At 48.8% G+C, this 20,219-nt stretch overlaps 1 protein-coding gene across 1 annotated transcript in view; it reads left to right on the plus strand.

Moving 5' to 3' along the window:
- The window catches only part of FBP1 (fructose-bisphosphatase 1), a 24,019-nt gene extending 7,119 nt beyond the window's left edge, over positions 1-16,900 (plus strand). The window contains exons 2-7 of the mRNA XM_006753675.1: positions 3,818-3,980; positions 5,864-5,956; positions 10,694-10,834; positions 13,770-13,907; positions 14,986-15,105; positions 16,670-16,900. Of these exons, the coding sequence (XP_006753738.1) occupies positions 3,818-3,980; positions 5,864-5,956; positions 10,694-10,834; positions 13,770-13,907; positions 14,986-15,105; positions 16,670-16,861 (847 nt within the window). The 3' untranslated portion in view covers positions 16,862-16,900. The remainder of the gene's footprint in view (positions 1-3,817; positions 3,981-5,863; positions 5,957-10,693; positions 10,835-13,769; positions 13,908-14,985; positions 15,106-16,669) is intronic.
- The last annotated feature ends 3,319 nt before the right edge of the window (positions 16,901-20,219 follow it).

A 20,219-nucleotide genomic window follows, 5' to 3' on the forward strand; every position in this document is an offset into this window, starting at 1 on the left:
AGAAGCCAGCTGATTCATTTCTAAGCCCTGGTTCAGCGGCCCAGCAAAGGAGGGGCTGTGTCCGCAGGAGCTGAGCCCAGGTCTGCTCTGGATTCTGTAGGTGGCCACACTGCTCCATATGGGGAAGGCTCTTGTTCATCAGTCCTTTGAGGAATGATGGTTGATCAGAGTGCAGGCATTTAATGTTTCTAAAGGGGGTTCTGGAAACTTGTGTAGAAAATAAATTCCATGTGTCCTTCAGCGGCTTAGTTCTGTGAGGATATTTCTGAGGACTTTTCCATTCTCAAAGCTTCTGACCTTTCACTGACCTGTGGCAACACCTTGCTGCCCCCTGAGGGCCCCTTGAGGCGGCCCAGGACCTGGTCGTGCCTGAGCAGCAGTAGTGCAGGGCTGTGTGTGAAGCGCCAGCCACAGCCAACCCTGTGAGCTGAGACCCGGATGGAAGACTACCTGGCGATGTGTATAAACTCAGGTATTCTTGCTGCCGACACGCAGTCTGGGAGCCCATGCTCCTGAACTCTGTTTCTAGCTTAGAATCGCTCGCCCGTGCTTTCTCCAAGAGTCCCCAACACCACGTTTCACCAGGAACCCTTCCCATGAGATGGCCTAGAAAAGTTATAAAGTGCCTGGATTTCAAGTTGGAGGGGCCCAGAATAACCAACCTCCATGGTTTTTAATATTCTTCTTCACAAGCAACTGGAGAATCATTGAAGAAGGCTAAAACAAAGGGGGGACCGTCAATTTCAGTGCTTTCTCCAAGAGTCCCCAACACCACGTTTTACCAGGAACCCTTCCCATGAGCTGGCCTAGAAAAGTTATAAAGTGCCTGGATTTCAAGTTGGAGGGGCCCAGAATAACCAACCTCCATGGTTTTTAATATTCTTCTTCACAAGCAACTGGAGAATCATTGAAGAAGGCTAAAACAAAGGGGGGACCGTCAATTCTGGGGGAAGTGAAAGAGAAGGAAGGGAGGGGTGACTACATAACCTTCAGGGAGGCGGAGCCCGAGAACTGGCCAGTTGTCTGTGATGGGTCATTTGGTGCCTGGTATCATTTAGCTCAAATGGCCCCTTTGCAGCGAGACCTTCCTTGACGGGCCAATCCACCCCCTGCCCCTCAGGCATCTCGTTTCATTTTATTAGAGCACTGGTCACTATCAACATTATCTCATTCGTTCCACATTACTTGTTTCTTGTTTGTCTCAGTAGAGTATAAGCTTCCTGAGGCCAGCGATACCATCTGTGTTGTTCTGCACTGAGACGCCAGCACTCAGGCAGGTTTCTGGGGCACACTGGGCACCCAATAAATACTCGTGGGGCAAATGAACACTCACGCAGCTACTCTGGGAGCTGATTGGCCTTCGCCCGTCTTGCTGAGCGAGATCCCTGAGCTGGCAGAGCACGGGGCAGTGTGGACAGTCCTTCCCATGCCTGCGGTCCCTCTGCCCAGCCTCCCAGGCCTTCCTGCCGCTGACCCAGTGCGCCTGTCCCTGGGACCCCACAGGTGGCTTCCTTGGCACTGCTGAGTGTGAATGGCCTTAGAAGTTGGTCACTGTTGCACACGTTCCTCCGGGCAGTTTCTCTCCTCAGTGAATGCCATTCATTCAGTCAGCAAGTACACATGTAGTACTTATTATTATTTACTTATTATTTTATAATCTTCACCCAGGATAGGTTTCTATTAGTTTTAGAGAGAGAGGAAGGGAGAGAGAGAGAGAGCGATGTGAGAGAGAAGCATTGATTGGTTGCCTCCTGCATGCACCCTGACCGGGAATTGAACCCACAACCTTTTTTTGATGTATGGGGCAACACTCTAACCAACTGAGGCATGAGGCCGGGACCAGCAAGTATTTATTGAGGGCCTACTAGGCACTGGAAGCTGGGACATTGGGAAGAAACATGCCCTCTGTCCTCATCCTTCTGGAAGGAAAGGATAAGCAACCGTGCCAGTGTGATGTAGATGAAGCCCCGGGCATCGGGCATCACTGAGACCGCATTCCTCTCCCAGCATCTACAGCCCTAATGAGAGCCCCCTGTGAGAGCAAGCTCGGGATGAGCATTAGGCGCCTCATGTATGTTACCGCCTGCGGTCCTCTAACATCTCCCCGAGGGAGCGTGGCTTCCATGGGCAAAGCAGACAGGAGGCTCAGTGAGGCGAGGGCTCCAGAGCTGGGGGAGCCAGGTCTCTGTCATGATGCCCGTGTTCTCTCCATCAGCGCTAGCCATCCGGAATCAGCAGTGACTGTACCCGTGGAAACCCCTGGCGAGGGAGGAGAGCTGCTTGGTGCCAGTAGGCCAGTGAGGGGGATGTATCTCAGCGGGTGGGCCCTGCCATGCTGTCCAGCTCCTCCCAGAATTTGGCTGCCTTCTTTCTCCACCAGCATTGGCCTACAGTTAGGGTGAGAAAGAGATTGTGTGGGGTGAGAACAGAAAGCTCAGGGACACGGCATCATTCCCTTGCCGGCCGGGAAAACAGCGTCTCATCCGTCAGCCCTCCTCCTGCTCCTCTTTCCATCCCATCTCATTTCGTGGCTTAAAGACCAAAGGACCCATGACTTGCAGCTGTAGCCTGTGTCTCTAGGAAACACAGGGCAGTGGGGTGATGAGATCCCTGGAGTTACCTCCCGGAGAGTCGGGCCAGATGAGACGCTAGGGTTTGGACGATGACTGGTGTTGGTTCAGATCTGTCCAGCCGGACATGCAAGTGATGCTTAGACAAGCGCATTTTGGGGAGCTGAAGCGGCAGGTGGCGGGACAGCCGGTTCCCAGGTGAGTGCGCCTAGAACTCTGACCAAGGTGCAGCTGTGCCCTGGGCCCCTGCTCTCAGTCATTTCCACGCCCCTGCTCTTCCTGTCCCACATCCAGCCTCTTTTCTTGTTCTGTGCACCCTTCCTTTAGAACATTTCCCCTCCTTTCAGTGTTCCTATCCAATCCCAGGCTATCAACACCCTCCTGTCTTTCCTAGCAAACGAGGCTGCATTTTGGACAAGCCACTGGGATTCTGGGAATTCCACAATTACTGACTGCAGGTACCTTGAAAATAAGCTAGAAACTGCAGACTTTCCAGCCCTCCCCCTCACCCCCGCCAGCCCTTAGGACTCCTGCCAGTGGCAGTGGGGTGCCACTGAGAGAGCCTGGTCTGGGGGTCCCCGTGGGCTTGCCACCTCTGCTCTGCTGCTCCAGCTTGGACAAGCCCTCTGATGTCTCTGGTGGCTTCCGCCTGCCTCTAGGAAACGAGGTGGGACCAGTCAGTATCTTTTCTTTTAGGATGTTTTCAGCTATAAAACCAGGGACACCCTGGGCTTCATTCACATTTCAGGACCCCTCCCACCCAGAAGGTTTCCCTGCTTGCTATCATTAAGCATCGGCCATACATTCGGGGGTAAAAACCAGCCTGGGGGAGGCGAAAAATCAATCTTTTTGTGTATAAAACATAGCTATGCAGACAATGCCTACACAGATATGTACCATATCCTTTACTATTAAAATTAATATTTCATGGGGGAGTGTGATTAGAGAAAACAATCTAAAAAGCTTCTTTAGAACCCATAATGTGTGCGGGGGGAGAGTGGAGAGCTTGAGTAACAGATTTCACTACAAGGTGTGCCAGGTGCCATGACAGGTACTGGACAGGCGAGTGATGGTATTTCCTCCCCTCCAGGAGCCCATGTGCAGGGACAACCATGCTTCTTGTTCTAAACCAGGCGCCTTCTTTTCTTTCTTCTGAATCCTACTACATGCCACGTTCGGTGGGTGTACATGCATTTACATGTTCTGGTGGTCATGGCTTGTATTCTTGTGGCTTTTCTCCCCTCTAGCTATGGAATTGCTGGCTCTACCAACGTGACGGGTGACCAAGTGAAGAAGCTGGACGTCCTCTCCAATGACATGGTCATTAACGTGTTGCGGGCATCCTTTGCGACCTGCGTCCTGGTGTCGGAAGAAGATAAACACGCCATAATTATAGAACCTGACAAAAGGGTGGGTCTGAACTTCCACCATCCAGGGTTTTGATGTAACCATTTTTCTGTAACCATTTTTGATGTAACCATTTTGATGTAACCGCTTCAAAAATGACTCCAATTGCTCAGCCACGCTGGATTCCTAGGAATCACCCTAGATTCCTCCTGAACCATGAGTCATCATTTCACAGATTCATCCTCACTACCACCTCTCAAACTGTCCCCACCTGTCCACTCTACCACCATAGTCCATGCCATTATCTATCCTCCAGTGGGCCCATACATGGGAGAGACTCATGTATACTCATACTCATCCCCACTCCTAGCTTTTCATGGTCATGTTCAAGGCTCTTCGACGTCTGGCAACTGTTAACAACTTCTTTTGCTTCATCTTCATCCACCAAATTCCTGCCCTCACACTTTAATTCTTCTGCCAGTGTAAACTGCTCCCAATTCCTGTCACTGATTTGTGGTTTGGAAGCCTATTAATCTAATTGTTTCTTGAGGGAGGAAATGAATTATATTCTTCTCTGTATCCCAGCATCTAGCATAACTCCTGGCCCATTGTAGGGGTTCAATACTAAGTTATTGTTGCAAAAGGGAATGGAAAGAGTATATCCAGCTTTTATAGAACAAAACAGTTATATGATAATTTAAAAAAAACCTTGAAATGAAAAGTGCAGTTCTATGGGCTGTCTATCTTTTCCTGTTTGAGATGAATCAGGACATGAAGGAGTAGAATCAGAAAAAAGCAATCAGAAGATGAACTTACAGAGGCTACCTGACACCTGGTCTTGACATTTTGAAGAGTGTAGGGAGCTATGTTCGATTAATTTGTTTGACATTATTCTTAAAATATATTACATGTCAGATTCAAAGTTCATGTTGTTATCCGTTGGTCTTCTCAAGGTACTTGGCAGTGTCAGGCATGTGGATTGAATTTGTTGTTCAATGTTCTCTACCAGTTGGCCAGCTTCTCTGACTACGATGTGCTTTTCTAACAGGCATGTTCCTGTTTTCCAGATGACAGTTTCTCCTGCATCAGCCAGGGTGATTTAAGAGCAAGTGGTCAGGGAATCAGAGAATTGTCTTAATTTGATGCAGAACTTAAAAGCCACCTCTTAACGTAGCTAATCTGGATATGGAAAATCTCCTATGGTGTGTTGATAAACTGGTTCTGTTTTGGAAAAGTCTCTGATTTGTAGTAATTGCCAATACCAACTTCGTAAATACTCCCCCATAGTTGATTTCAAGCTACCAACGTGACATCACTGAAGGCAGAGTTGGGAAGAGATGTGCACAGCTCACTTTTGAGGCCAGAAACCTGACAGCCCCATTCAAAGACCAAACCTTTGGTAGTCCCTCTACAACAGAATTGCAGTTGGGATAGCCATGAGAACTCTGTGCACTGCAACCCAAATGTCATCTATAAGACCTGCACTAGGAGGTCCTTCAAGACGTGAATGTTGTGTTAGCTTCACTTAAGGAAGTATGTATACATCCCTAATGAAGGAAAAGAAATAATTGACTAACCTTGTTTCTCTTCTTCCTTTGGCTGCCAGGAAACTCAAGCCAAATTCTGATTCAGCTATATCAACGATGTAGGAAATTGACTTATTTATCTATATTCCATTACCTTCATCTACTCCTCCCATTCTAAGTTGTGTTTTCTCTGCCTAATGATGTTTTGGTACAATAACAATCATATGATTATGTATATTCATTGTTGTTTTCATTTTGCATGCCACTCATAGCTTCCATGACAGAGTATAAATAAGACCCACATTTCTTGAACTTTCCCCTAGATTCCCCTTTTTTAAATCCCCTTAGTGTATACTTTCTATTTTGTTATAATGTGTTTATTTTTAAAGTAAAGTTTTATTTCCTTTTTTTGTTGACCAGGGTAAATATGTGGTCTGTTTTGACCCCCTTGATGGATCCTCCAACATCGATTGCCTTGTGTCCATTGGAACCATTTTTGGCATCTACAGAAAGGTACAACGTAATGGATAAGCCCCTGGTTTGGGATCCAGAGGAAAGTTCATGTCGAGTGTCCAGTCCTGTTTCACTATTGGTGGAGCAATCAGAGCGTATATCAGGAAACTTTGTGAGACTTGACAAAGGTTTATGTCTTGAGTTCTGACTTTTTCAGCATTTGCTACATAGTGAAGATCCATTGAGTTGTTAGAAAATGTAGTACAGTGTGGGTAGGAAGAGAAAAATAGTTTACTCATAGATGAATCATGCTTTCTTTATAATAGAAAATGAAATTAAAAATAAAGGGGCAGTAGAGGGTAGTTACAGTGGCGATACTATGTGAGCTGAAAATTGTGTGAGTGTGACAACGAGAGTACATATGTCAGAGTTGTCCTTGAAATCTACTCTCCCACAGCCAAATTCAGCCAGTTGCCTGATTTGTATGGCCTCTGAGCAAGAATAAACCTTCTGCATTTTTAAAAAATATTCTGAAAAAACTAAATAATATTTCATAGCCCATAACATTTATATGAATTTCATTGTCACTGTCCCTAAATAAAGTCTTAATGGCATGTGGTCAACTCATATGTTTACATGATGCTTTTGGCGGGTTCCATGATGCCTTGGCAGGGCTGAGCGGTTGTGATACTTTATCACCTAAGCCCTACAGAGTTTACTGTCTGTCCACTTATGGACAGATTTTGCTGCACTCTGCTGTGGCATGGGACCTGGGACCAGGACCCTGCCTGGTCTTCTACCTGTGTACCTGGGCAGGTAGCTCTACCTCCAGAGCCTCTCTTTCCTTCTTTCTCTTTAAGTGTCGTGTGTGTGTGTGTGTGTGTGTGTGTGTGTGTGTGTAAACAAAATAGAATGAATGCCTGTGGGCCCCTCATAAAACACAAAATCTGAAATATGTTTTCATGTTTATAATTTGCAATGTCCTTTAAATAGGCTGGTCCCCATAACTCAGCCTGTATTGTTTAATTTAGAAATAAAACCTCACAGATGCCCCTGAGCCTGAATCACTTTATCTTAATGGGCAGGTGGCTGGTGAGGCTTCTCCACAATCTCCTAGTTTAGCATACGGAGGCCATCATTTAAGTAGTGAGACCCAACTTGCACGTTATTGTTCAAAGAGACTTGTTGGCCAGTATTGGACATAATCTCCTTTCAAACATGTGGAAATCAGGACACCAGGGGACCGTTCTCTGGTCATTGAGTGTATTTTGCTTTTGTCCCAGCTGAGAGGGACAGAATGCCCCTTCGGCTTTTGTACAGATTACAAACCCCTCGAGGCAGGGGCATCATCTTGAACAGCTAATCGACGTGAGTAACAGGTTCTAATGTTCATACCAGGAATGTCAAGGCAAGAATTTATCTATTTTCCAAGTCACCCATGAATATACCATTCCTGTTATAGACAGGGAGGCAGGCCATTTTATCTGCAAAGTATCAGGGCTATCATCTAGCAAGAGAGGTTTGTAGCAAAAGTCTTCATTTGAAGCAAGACTGCTGGTTAATGACTCAGCCAAAACTAAAGCAGCGCGAATGTTTGCCAGCTCCAGTCTCCACCTCAACCCCCAAATAAGGACGCCTTGAAGGAAACCAGAGAAAACTAGAAAACTGAGACACTGGCTGTCAATTAAAAAAATCAAACAGCTTGCAACAGCAGCATGAATTAAGGATGCTATAACTCAACAATGAATCTCCACACTTGTCTCAATAAACCCGGTGTGACTTTTAAAAGACTGGGAAAAAAATATGAGTGGGATACTGCCTTTGTTATTTCAGTTTTCAAAAGCCTGATTGATTATTTAAAGCCATCTGAGGGCCTATGGGGCATAAGCATTGATGTGCCCGATGCTTCAAAGGTGACCTTTCCTGCTTTCTGCACAGATGGCTCTGGGCTAGAATTCAGCTCCCTGGGCCCCAGCTCAGCGCACAGCGTCTGTAACAGGAACCCGCAGCAGCACCAGGCCTGCCCACCACTGCTGGGAAACAGCTTCCAGGGGACCTCAAAGGGCTGGTGGTCTGGTGTTCCACCTAGGAGGGGTCACCCAGCTTCTGGCTGGGGACACAGAGGAGTATGATTCTCCTGAGGTGTTGGATGCCATCACGGTTAGAATGTTTGTCTGGATGCGCCCACCCCTGGAGCTGAGAGGGAGGGAGGCAGCATTCTAAGGAAGATTAAGAGGAAGTTAAAAAGGAAGTTATCAGGATGGTGCGGGGTGCTGGCCAGGCAAAACCAACCCATCTGCAGTCCAGAGTACAATCTCCTGGAGGCAGGGACGTCATCTTACACATTTTTGTCTGCTAGGGTCCCTGCTGCAATCATAGGTAAACGATATTGGCTACGTTACTGGGGACCCTGCCAAATGCGCTGTCGGACTTTCTAAGGAGGGTTTGGCTGCCTCCCTAAAGGACGGCTACCTGGTGACACGACAGCCACAACACACTTTTGCCCGACTTGACTTTCTCGTCTGCCACCTTGAATCTCCAGAATCCATGGTGTCTTTCCCTCGACTCCAGCGGTTCTCAACCTGTGGGTCGCGACCCCTTTGGGGGTCGAATGACCCTTTCACAGGGGTCGCCTAAGACCATCGGAAAACACAGATATAAATACATATTGTTTTTGTGATTAATCACTATGCTTTAATTATGTTCAATTTGTAACAATGAAATTGGGGGTCACCACAACATGAGGAACTGTATTAAAGGGTCGCGGCATTAGGAAGGTTGAGAACCACTGACCTACTCCTTATGGGATGGCGTGGAATAAAACGAACCAATCTCCACAGCAGGTGATGGCCTGGGCGGCATAGAGAAAGGCAAGGTCCGGAGGCTTTCCAATGTTGCAGGTTCTTCATGCACAGGACCCTGCGCATCCGCATGGGAATGTGGTGACTGCTGGGGTCTGCAGGAGGGAACTCATGCATTGGGAAGGGGTCAGGCTAGAAAAGAGTCCCTGCAAGTCCATGATTCGATGGCGTTACTTTCTGTTTCTTGTGAGTATGTGCATCATAGATAGTGTTGCCTTTTCTTATTTCATGCAAAGCCGTCAAAGGGTAAGATTGTTTGGTGACAGTATTTCAGGGAAATTCTGTTTTCTCTCGCACCTTCCCCACAGGCAGAGATGGATGGTGCTGGCAAGGTGGAATCTCTGGGGAGCTTTTACTAGTGGAGACCTGATCACTGCAAGCCTCCAGCAGCTCCCAGTCAGTCCATTTGTTCCATATTCCCGTTGTCTGATTCCCGCTGCTGGGGAGGCCTAAGTGGCTGTGTTAGAGGGTAGTTAGAGGCCTGAGTCCGCCCCCTCTGTCACTGGCTTCGAAGGAAGCTGGTTCCTTTTTCAGGGTTGTGCACGGGCAACATAAGGAGCTAGGGAAAACTCAAATTTTCTATACTGTGTTTAGTCTGTGTTGACCCAACACAACCAACCAACCACCTTGACGAAAACCTTTTATTAAATTTGAGGGCCCAGCCAGTGTGGCTTAGTGGTTAAGCTTTGGCCAAGGAACCACAGGAGGTTGCGGTTAGATTCTGGTCAGGGCACATGCCTGGGTTTCCAGTTCGATCCCCAGGAGGCGGGGTGCAGGAGGCAGTGATCAGTGATTCTCTCCTGTCGTTGTTGTTTCTATCTCTCTCTCCCTGTCCCTTCCTCTCTGAAATAAAAACAAAACAAAAAACAAAACAAAACAAAAACACTAGTTGTGATGATGAAGGAAAAAATGGAAAGAAATGGTTTTAGCAGTTCTTCCTTCTCCATTAGTAGTTCTTACCCTCAGCTGCTGGCATCTCTGGCTGGGAAAGGAATAAATAAAATTGGCAGAAATTGCCCATTTTCATTTCTGTTTAAATTCAGGTAGAGACCGTTCAAGCTGAAAGATTTGTTGGGGCTGCTTTGAGGAACGAAGAAGCCAATCAAGTGTTGATGAGACGGTAGTCATCGGTTAGCAATCCATTCGTTAGGAGCCGTCTCCTTCACGTGTTTCGTTCCTCAATATTAGGCAAACTGTGGGTCACATGACCCAGCGGGCTGTGTTCCTAGTGAGAAAAAGAAAAGATTAGTGTGCACGTCATGTTCTAAGTGTAAGATTGTTTCGTTTCATTCCTGTACTTGTGTGCACAGTGAGTGTGTGTTGATGCTGGTTTGTGATGGAGCCAGTGTTTCTTACTGTGGGTCATGGTCAACACAATGGGAGCATCTCCCCTGGTCTGCACTGGCTCTGGAGGGTTTTCTAAGTCCCCATATTTCCGAGAATCTCCTTGGTGTGTGAGTGATGTGGGCCACATTGCTCCCTGGGGGATGGGCGGCAACTGGCAAGAACTCCTGGAATTGATGTCCTCACCAGACTCTCGGCCCTGCAGCCCAGTCTTAATTTGTTTAAAGAACGATGGAGTAGGCAGGTGAAAGACATCGATGCCCATAACAAGATTAAATTAGCGGGAGCTGGCAAGAAGGCATGCTCTGTTCTGAAAGTGAAAATAGAGAAATGAGGGAATATCAAATTAGTAAAATCGGAGGAGGGCGGTAATTGGAAAGAAGGTCCCAGCTGCAGGAAATCAGGGGCCTGTGGGAAGCCTGCTGTGGGAATATAATCAGGACATCACTGTTCCTGACGGAGGGTCCCTCTAAGAAAATGCCCTATTTCATCAAGAAAGCATCTTGCTAATGCATCTTGCTAATGGTTGAACTGGAAAAAAAAAAGAACCACAAAACAGAACAAAAATGTCTTGTTTTCTTTCTTGTCCTAGAACACTACCGACGAGCCTTCTGAGAAGGACGCCCTGCAGCCGGGCCGGAACCTGGTGGCGGCTGGCTATGCCCTCTATGGCAGTGCCACCATGCTGGTGCTGGCCATGGCCTGTGGGGTCAACTGCTTCATGCTGGACCCGGTGAGAGAGCCTGGGGGCGGCGGTGGGGGGTTAGGTGCCTGGCTGATGGCTGTATCAGTTATGTGTGTGGGGCATGGACTGGGGTACATAGAGGGGGGAGATGACGTCTGGAGGGACAGAGGTGGGGGCGGAGAGGGGAAGCAAAATGGAAGACCACATGTACGTCAGGAGATTACTGAGGTGAGGATTAATGTCTGTCCAGAGCATGAAAGAGAGCCTTTGTTCCAAGATGAAATCTTCGGAACAGACATTATTCAACTGACTCCAAGGCCCATCTAGGCCGGGCAGGCCATGGGAATGAGTAGAGCGTGCTGCTAAGCCAGGCCGGGGGCTGGTGGGACTGTGGTGAACTGGACAGGTGTCGAGGTTTAGGAAACACTGTGGTGTGTGTTTTTAACGTGATGCTTCTGGATTTGTAAAACCGTGTGCTAGCCAACTAAATGCATTCATGGACCAGGTGGCGCCTGTGGATGGCCTGTTTACCCCCCACTGTATTCATCACTAATTTCCTCAGTGAACGGTAGCCCACCTGAACATATTTGCTGTGCACGCGCAGGCACACCTTTGGTTAACGTCTGCAGTTCTGACAAGGCTCTGATGAACTCAAGGGCATGAAAGTAAAGAAGGAAATGGAGATCAGTCGTTGGCCCACCTTATAGAGAACAGCTACCTTATGGAGAGAAGCCCAGGGTGCACGAAAAATACTCATTGGCAGTTTTAATTTGTGGATAAGTCCTACGTACCTATTAATTGGGGTTATTTACCTATTGATTCAGCAGTCGCCAATCTTTCGGACCTCACGGACCACCAGTAGTCCGAGGACCACCAGTTGGCGGCCGCTGATTTAGATGACAGTGTCAACAGAGCAGATGAATGAGGGAAAGAAATCTTTTCAAATATCTGGTGCCATGAAATCCACCACTGAATATACACCCCATAGGACAGTCTTTACTAGGTTGGCCTGTTCATTGTGTGTTTGGCCCTGTGCCCCAGGGGTTTATAAACATCTTTTACTTTTAGAAATGTCCTTGGGTGACATTAATGACGCATGTTGTTTATTTGGTGCTTTTTGCTGACAAACCGAACACAAGGACGAGCAGCTGGCTGGGGTCCTGGGAGCGCCGGGCTGCTTCTGGAGAGGCGGGGGTTGGTTTGCGGCAGGGCCGATAGACCAGGGTGCGGGCGCCTTTGCCCCCTGCACTCTTGCACAACTGCACTTTGCCTCCTTGGAAGTACCGGCGTTTAATAAACAAACAGGGGTGGGGGACAGCACTCGAGTAAGTCTCCAGCGAGGTGACCTGAGGGAAAGCAGTGGCAGAACCAGAGCACAGTTCACTGGGAGCCGGGGCTGGGGCACAGTTTCTGAAATCACTGCTGTCTCAGCTCCCAGACACGTCCTGCGTCCTCACGGCCTCCTGGGGCCGTCTGTTGCCTTTGCTGATGGGCGCATCGAAAAAGTAAATCTCTCCTTGTTTCCAGATCGCAGACGGTGTCTCTGGGAGTCAGTGTCTGTGTATTTGATGGTCCTTTGCCCTCCTCACACCTGCTGGCCGGGCCGTATTTGGAAGGACTGCCTGTCCCCTGCGGGCTGCCTCCTGGATCCGGGATCTGGCCAGCCCTTTGCTGGCGGACGCCTGTGGGCTGGGCCTCGGACCGGTTTAGCCTTTCCTTTTCCTTTCGGCTTGCTGCACGCGCAGGCTGAGGGTTTCTGCTAAGAAGCTATGTTTGCATTTTTAGCTCATCGGGCATTTAATGTTCAAAAAGCTTTTCCGTCTCTTGTCTGAGTGCAGGAGGCCTCGCTCCACACCGGCGCTGCGGGCGGGGTCTGCAAAGCATGGCTGTGTGAGCCGCGGCGCCTGCCATGCAACGGCTTCATTTTCCAGACTTTTAAACCTTTTTTTGTAAAGATATTTATTTACTTACTTAGTCTTCTGACCATAAAAATATTTCTACATATTTGTGGTCAGAATAGTTGGAAATATCAAAAAGCATAAAAGAAAAAAGAACCACTCCCAACGACAGCTTCCAGGGACCACTGTTAATACTCGCCTCTTTTCTCTCCTCTCACTCACCCTTCCTCCTTCCCTCCTCCCTCTCTCTCTAGTCACATGTGCTCCATACTGGCAGGAACCAATCTTCACTGTGGGAATAAATGGCCAGGAGAGATGTGTTGATGGGGCCTCCCTTCTTCTAACTCTTGCCTCCAGGGAGCAACCCCCTCCCCAGATGAGCAGCACCCCATCACCTTCTCAGTGACACGCAGGAGCCCCACGCAAGCCTCAGGCTAGAGCCACAGGAGTTAACTGACACTTTCCCTCCCAACTGCAAAGTCTTTAGCAGAACCTAAACTCTAAAGGCACCAGCTTAGCCCTGGGGCTTGGTGGGCGGGTGCTCTGAGAGATGCTAAGAGTCACTGAGCAAAGGTGGCTGACTTACCTGTGCTGTGAGTCAAAACACAAGCTCTGCTCTTTTCTAGAGCAACACACGGAAGGGAAACGCCATCAAGGTGGGGACGGGAAGCTGAGAGCAGCCCTGAGCCCCTGGGCACGCTGGTGTAGCCCAGCTGTCTGTCCCTTCTGAGGCCCGCCTCCTGTCTGCACCGACCTTTACTTAAATTAAATGTTTTCCAGAGGCATGCCCATCTCAGGGCGTGGGTGTCCCAGGGCCACGCGCTCCCTGTGCTGGTGATTGTCCCACAATGCATGCGGATGTGGAGTCCTGTGCTGTACACCTGAACCAATGCAATGTCATGTCAGTTATCCCTCAAGAAGAAAAACCTGTGAAACAAAAGCCAAGCTCCTTGTGCTGGTGCATGGGTGTGACCGCAGGCCCTGCGCCCCTTCCCCCAGCTGAGCCAGCCTGCCGCACCCTCACACAGGCAGGAGGAAGTGCGGAGGGGGGCTCATCACCTCTCCCCCTTGCCTCCTGTTCACAGGCCATTGGAGAGTTCATTTTGGTGGACAAGGATGTGAAGATCAAAAAGAAAGGGAACATCTACAGCCTCAATGAGGGCTACGCCAAGGACTTCGACCCTGCGGTCACCGAGTATGTGCAGAGGAAGAAGTTCCCCCCGGTAAGTGAGGGCGGGGGAGCCCCTGAGCCAGGCTCCTGGTTCCTGACTTACCTGGAGAGCGGGGCAGGGACAAGAGCAGCTTGGCTCCCACTGCGCACTGACCCCATGGTTAAGTTCCCATCCAGGTCCCGGGGACTGGGTCCCCTGCCCTGGGACGTCAAAATCAGAAGGTCTGTTTTAGCCTTTGCTGCTTTCTCTTGGCAGAATAAAATCAGGGTCATCAGGCCCGCTGGCTGCATGAGCTCAGGGCAGTAAAGCATGTTTACTTCTGGGGTCCCCGATCCCAGATGGTACAGAATGTGGCTCTTGCACCCAGGACCTGCCCTGCGGCGTCTGACGGGTCTGTCAGTCATCGCAAGTTCCAGGGTGCCCTTCTCGGTGTCTCTCAGTGACTAATTACTGAGCACGAAGAGAGAAGCAGCTGGTGGCAGAGCTGGTTCCATGTGGGAATGTCCAGTTTTGTCACACTCATGTCCCATGCCATTGATGCTGCTGTGTCCTGAAGAGGAAGCCGAAAGGTCGTCAGCGTGGCATTCGGGGCCCTCAGAATCGGCCCGGGCTCTCTCTCCAGCTCCGTCATCTCTCCTTCCACCTCGCCTTGGATTCCTCTCATGCCCCCTCCCCAGCCCCTGCTCTGCGGACAGCACTTGCTTCTGTGTCTGGTTAGCTTGTGTATGTCCCTTCCCTCAAGATGAAAACCCTGCCCTTGCCCAGCTCCTTAGCTTGGCAAAATCCTTCCTAACCTGCAGGGTTCTGCTAAGTGGCACCATTTGTGTGATGCCTGGCCCAACCCCGTAGCTAAAATCAACAGCAGCTTCCGTGGGGTTTCTGAGGGTATGGACCTGCTGTACAATGGAGGAGAGGCGGTCTCCACTGCTCCGCTCTCTGCTCGCTGGGAACGGGATTTTCATCCTGTTTCCTAAACACACACCTTGTAGGTGCTCACTAAACGATTATTGAGTCAAATAAGTGTAGAAGACACAGAGCTCTCTCTCTCTCTCTCTCTCTCTCTCTCTCTCTCTCTCTCTCCTCTCTCTCTCTCCTGCAACCCTAATGATTGCTGGTCTTAACCTTGCAGGATAACTCAGCCCCCTACGGCTCCAGGTACGTGGGCTCCATGGTGGCTGATGTCCACCGCACCCTGGTCTACGGAGGGATCTTTCTGTACCCGGCTAACAAGAAGAGCCCCAAAGGGAAGGTAAGCAGATCCTCTGGGGAGCGGTGGTTTTGATTTGCAGCCCAGGGGGTGGCTGAGGAAGAAGAGAAGGTGGTGATAACTGTCAGAGTCTGCCGTGGGATGCTAACAATGTCTGTGGCATAGCCTGATCTGGGTTAAGGTTGTTCTGGTTAAAGTCAGGCAGTATCTGCAGAGCCCTTCCGTTGCTAGCGATCAGTCATGGTGTTACGGTCAGGAGGGGCTGAACGTGCTCGGCTCTTCCCATGGGCACGCGGTTTGGCTTGAGCAAAATAAATTCCATTCATAAAGAGAAATGAAGCAGTCCCGCCCCATTACCGAGGCAGCAAATCAAATCCGTACTCCAAATAGAGGTTTTCTTTCATTGCTTTCAAAAGGCATAAAATAGCAATAACTAATGAGCAGACATTGGCTGCTTGGAAAATGGTACCTTTCTAGGGAAGGAAAGAACCTCCGGGGAAACCTGGGGCTTTTGGGTGACCCGTTGCACTAACACCCCGGCGACTGCCCGCGGCGTGTGCTCAGGCTGGGGGCGCTTGCGGGCCCAGCTGGCTGAGCGGCCGCACGCCCTTCCGCACAGGGGGACAGTGCTGCCTTCCCAAGCACTGACCTTTTGTTTTCCCAGTAGACAATCTTTTTTTTTTTTTTAATATGAGAGAAGGAATAGGGACAATAACCCCCTTTAGATAGAAATCTGTATTCAGATCTCTGTTCACAGCACATTGTGTCCGCTTCACTGAAGACACTGTGTTCACAGAAAACACCACTCCTGCCACTGCCACCTCAGGCACCCCGCCCGCCCGCCTATGTGATTAGCTGCTTTCTAGTGCTTTTCCCTAAGGTCCCCAAAATTATTTTTTAACAGAAATACTGAGGTTCCTTCTTTTTTTCAGTTTTGCAAATCTGGCCATGACACCTGTATGGAAATAGAGTCAGGAAACACCTGCAAGGAGCTGCCTGCTCCGTAGGCGACTGCATGAAAACACATACAATAAAAAAGTTAATATTTAAAAATAAATGCCAAGCCTTATAATATAGTAAATCCCAACCCGCAAGCCTTGGGAGAGTTATAAAAGGAATGTGTGTAGAGTTGCAAACAATATCATACTGTTTGGAGGAGCCAGTCTGCTTTCCAGATGTCGGCAGCCAGACACAACCATGAATTCTTTTTATGCTTTTAGAATAGGCAAAGCTCCATCCAAAACACACAGAATCACTCATTAGGTCCAGTCGCCGTGCCATAAAGAGAGGGGAGCCATCGGTTCTGCCAATATGTCATTCAGCCCGAGTCCAGGTGCTCGGTCTCATATTCGCATCAAGCAGTCCATTCCTGCCTCTGGCTTGATGAATGGCTTAATTAACCAAATGCTAAATTAACCATTTGGTCTTATATGCAACCTTGAGGTGTGTGTGTGGGGGGGGGGGGCTTTTACAACCTCATAGAAGGGAGAGTCTCAGTTACCTTGGAAACGTCCACCAGCCCTGCACTATTTTGCTGTGGAATAAATCCTCTTTCTGTGAAATACCTTCTGGTGTGAAGACGCTGCTCTGGGCTCTTGTTTTCCAGTTGAGACTACTGTACGAATGTAACCCAATGGCCTACGTCATCGAGAAGGCGGGAGGATTGGCTACCACTGGGAAGGAAGCTATACTGGACATCGTTCCCACTGACATCCACCAGAGGGCGCCAGTCATCTTGGGGTCCCCGGAAGACGTGACTGAGTTCTTGGAGATATATAAGAAGCATGCTGCCAAATGAAGAGCTGACCTTGCCCGCCCCTCGCACCGCCCCCTCCCACCAAGAACCTAGAAGAAAAATAAACGAAATAAAGAAAAACGACAAAAATCCCTCGATTTATATGACACGGCGCTACCCCATTCTGACTGCATTATACATTCCTAGGCAGCAGAAATAGAAAGCACAGATATCTTCACCATCAAGTTCTGTGTAATGCCTGGTGCTGCCTAACCAAAATGCTATCTGTATAACGCTACTGATGATCAAGATATATTTTGAATAGATAGAGGAGAAATAAACATATTTTTCCTTTTTCTAAAAAGTCTTCATTGCTTTGTGTGAAATAATGGTAAAAGTCATAGTGACAGTCAATGCATATAACATTAGGTAACTCATTTAATCTTCACAGCAACCTCATGAATTAGGTGCTATGAATAACTCATTTCACCATGACATCATATGGAGGACAGAGAGGTGTGGTAATCTGCCCCAGGTCTCCAGCCAATGAGCCACAGAGTTCAGATATGAACCTAGGCAGTCTGGCCACTAAACTCAGAGTCAGCCTATTGCTTCTCCTACGTATTGTCTGTGCAGGTCTGGATGTGTAGACCTAACCTGAGCAAGGCTGTTTATACCTCTACTAGAGGCCCATGCATGGAGGGGGGTGTCCCTCAGCCAGGCCTGCACCCTCTCCAATCTGGGACCCCTCGAGGGATGTCCGACTGCCAGGATTAGGCCTAAACTGGCAGTCAGACATCCCTTTCACAATCCGGGACCACTGGCTCCTAACCACTCGCCTGCCTGATCGCCCCTTACCGCCTCTGCCTGCCTGCCTGCCTGTCTGATCACCCCTAACCGCCTCCACCTGATGGCCTGATCGCCCCCAACTGTCCTCCCCTGCCAGCCTGATCACTCCTAATTGCTTGCTCCCCTGCTGGCCTGATCGCCCCTAACCACCTCTGCCTTGGCCCCTGCCACCGTGGCTTTGTCCAGAAGGAAGGCAGGATGACCAGAAGATGTCCAGTCGACCTGATCTAATTAGCATATTACCCTTTTATTAGTATAGATTGTCTGTGCAAGTCTGGATGTGCAGACCTAACCTGAGCAAGGCTGTTCATACCTCCTGGGGCCTGGAGAGGTGATAAGTTCGTGATGGTGCCCATCTAACACCTCTTGGCCTCCCATACATGCACATAATTATCTAAGTCACAAGTGAAGGTTTATATTATTGCTCATGGTGACTTTTAAAGATCTAATTACCGTAAGGAAGAAGACTCATCATTAAACGCACAACTTATGGAAATAATAATATTGTTGCAAGCAAGTGAATTTCTTACTAGACTCTTTGTATAAACATTTACTCCCTTAGCTGACCCTGGTTCTTTCTGGACTAGAATTGCTAAGATCATGGCAAATTATACCAGGTTTTAAGAATCATTGGTGGTTTTTGTTGAGTTCTAGTTTCTTTTATTTTTAAAAATGTTTCAATTACAGTTTACATTTAATTTTTTTTTTGTATTCGTTTCAGGTGTACAGAAACTTTACAAAGTTAAGCTCTTGATTTTATAAACATTATCTTTACTTGTGAACTTGAAAAAGTTTTTTGTGTAAATTCTCCTCTTTTTTTGTTTTGTTTTGTTAATCCTCACCCAAGAATATTTTTCCCATTGATATTTTTTTTTTGAGAGAGGGAGGAGGAGGAAGAAAGAGAAATATCAATGTCAAAAAGACACATCAATTGGTTGCCTCCCACATACACCTGACTGAGGCCTGGGATTAAAGCTAAAACCCAGGTACATGCCCTTGACCAGGAATCGAACCCATGACCCTTCAGTCCGCAGGCTGGTGCTCTAACCACAAGCAACACTGGCCAGGGTCCTATTCCTTTTCCTTTAAATATACCTCATCAATTCCACGGTTTTCCAACAGGAAACTTAGTTTGATTTTAAGCATTGGACCCGCTTTTATGCACTGACTAGACCCAAAGCCAGTACTTCCTCCCTCCCACTGAGGCTGGTCTTGCAGAAAAGTCCTGACTCACAAAGCACCTTTTGGTTTTTAACCAACTTGTCAGTTCTTACCTTCTGGTTCTCAAAGCACCGAGGGGGATGTGTCGGTCTGGGAGCCGGATGGAAATGACACGCCCCCACTTCAGTGCCATTGTTTTCAGTGGAATGAGTGGATGGTCTTTCTCCATTGCTAGTGGGAGTGGGGTTACTGGGGTACCGCTGGAATAAGCATTCCAGGGGCCCCCATGGGAGAATGAGATGTGGTGGAAAGCTTTATTTTTGTGCAATTACATCCTTGGGTTCCAAAGACCCATTTCCCTTAATCTGGTCCTAGAAGATGTGTAACTGGGGATTCAGTAGAGCTAGAAGCAGTTTTCTTTCCATGGTGGCATTGGGTCTGGCGCGGCCTCAGGCTGGTTACAGTCCATTGTGTGTGGAGTCCGCACGGCTGTGAGCTGTGTGGGCAAATGCAGGGGAGGCAAGAGCGCACACCCCCTGCAACAAGAGTCCCAGGACTCCCCAAAACACAAGAGCCAAGAGTGTCAGAGAACCAAGAGTGCGACCCCCTCTGTTCAGGAGAGTAATTACCTCAGATCTTCCGGTGCTTGCAGTGGCCACGCCTACTCTGGCCAATGACCTGTTCCCAGGTGTGACTGACAGGAAGTACCTCCCCTATGTCATCCAGTCCTCACTGTGTGAGAAAGAATCTATTCTCCTCCTGCCCAGTCCCGCTGGGGACAGACCGGTGGCTTCCTGGGGCGTGTTAAACTGCAGCTTCCTGGCAAAGGAGCCCCAATGGCGTGCCTGTATTATGTGGCCTTCCCTTCGCTCCTTTCCTGTTACTCCTGACTAGGCTTATCACAGCAGTGTCACCATGATGAAACTCCATCCTAATAAAACGCCAAACAGACTGGAGAACAACAGTTAATCTTGGATGCCTATGCCATGGGAGGACACAGGGTGGCCACCGCCCTGAGATTAGAGGCACCAACAGGTGAAAACAGGGATCATGGGCTTCCAGAGCAGAGACTTGCAGGGGAACCACCCTGGGGACCAGCGCCTGGCCCTTAGGAGATCCTGAACTATAACTGACAAGTTGCTGTAGGCTCAGTGTGGGCAGGTCTGTGAGTCAAAAACTCCAGTCAGGGGGGGGAGGAGGCACCGTGGTGAGATTTGCCTCTGAAGCCTGGCCGTGTTGCCTTAGAAAATATCAGAGAAAAATGCCCTGGGGCTTCTGGCAGCAAAAATGACCTGGGGCTTCTGGCAGCAAAAATGCCCTGGGGCTTCTGGCATCAAAAATGCCCTGGGGCTTCTGGCAGCGTGGGAGGGAAAGGGACCATTTTGATATACAGCAGAGCACTCTGCTCTTA

Source organism: Myotis davidii, unplaced genomic scaffold (genome assembly GCF_000327345.1).
Source record: "Myotis davidii unplaced genomic scaffold, ASM32734v1 scaffold190, whole genome shotgun sequence".
NCBI classification, from domain to species: domain Eukaryota; kingdom Metazoa; phylum Chordata; class Mammalia; order Chiroptera; family Vespertilionidae; genus Myotis; species Myotis davidii.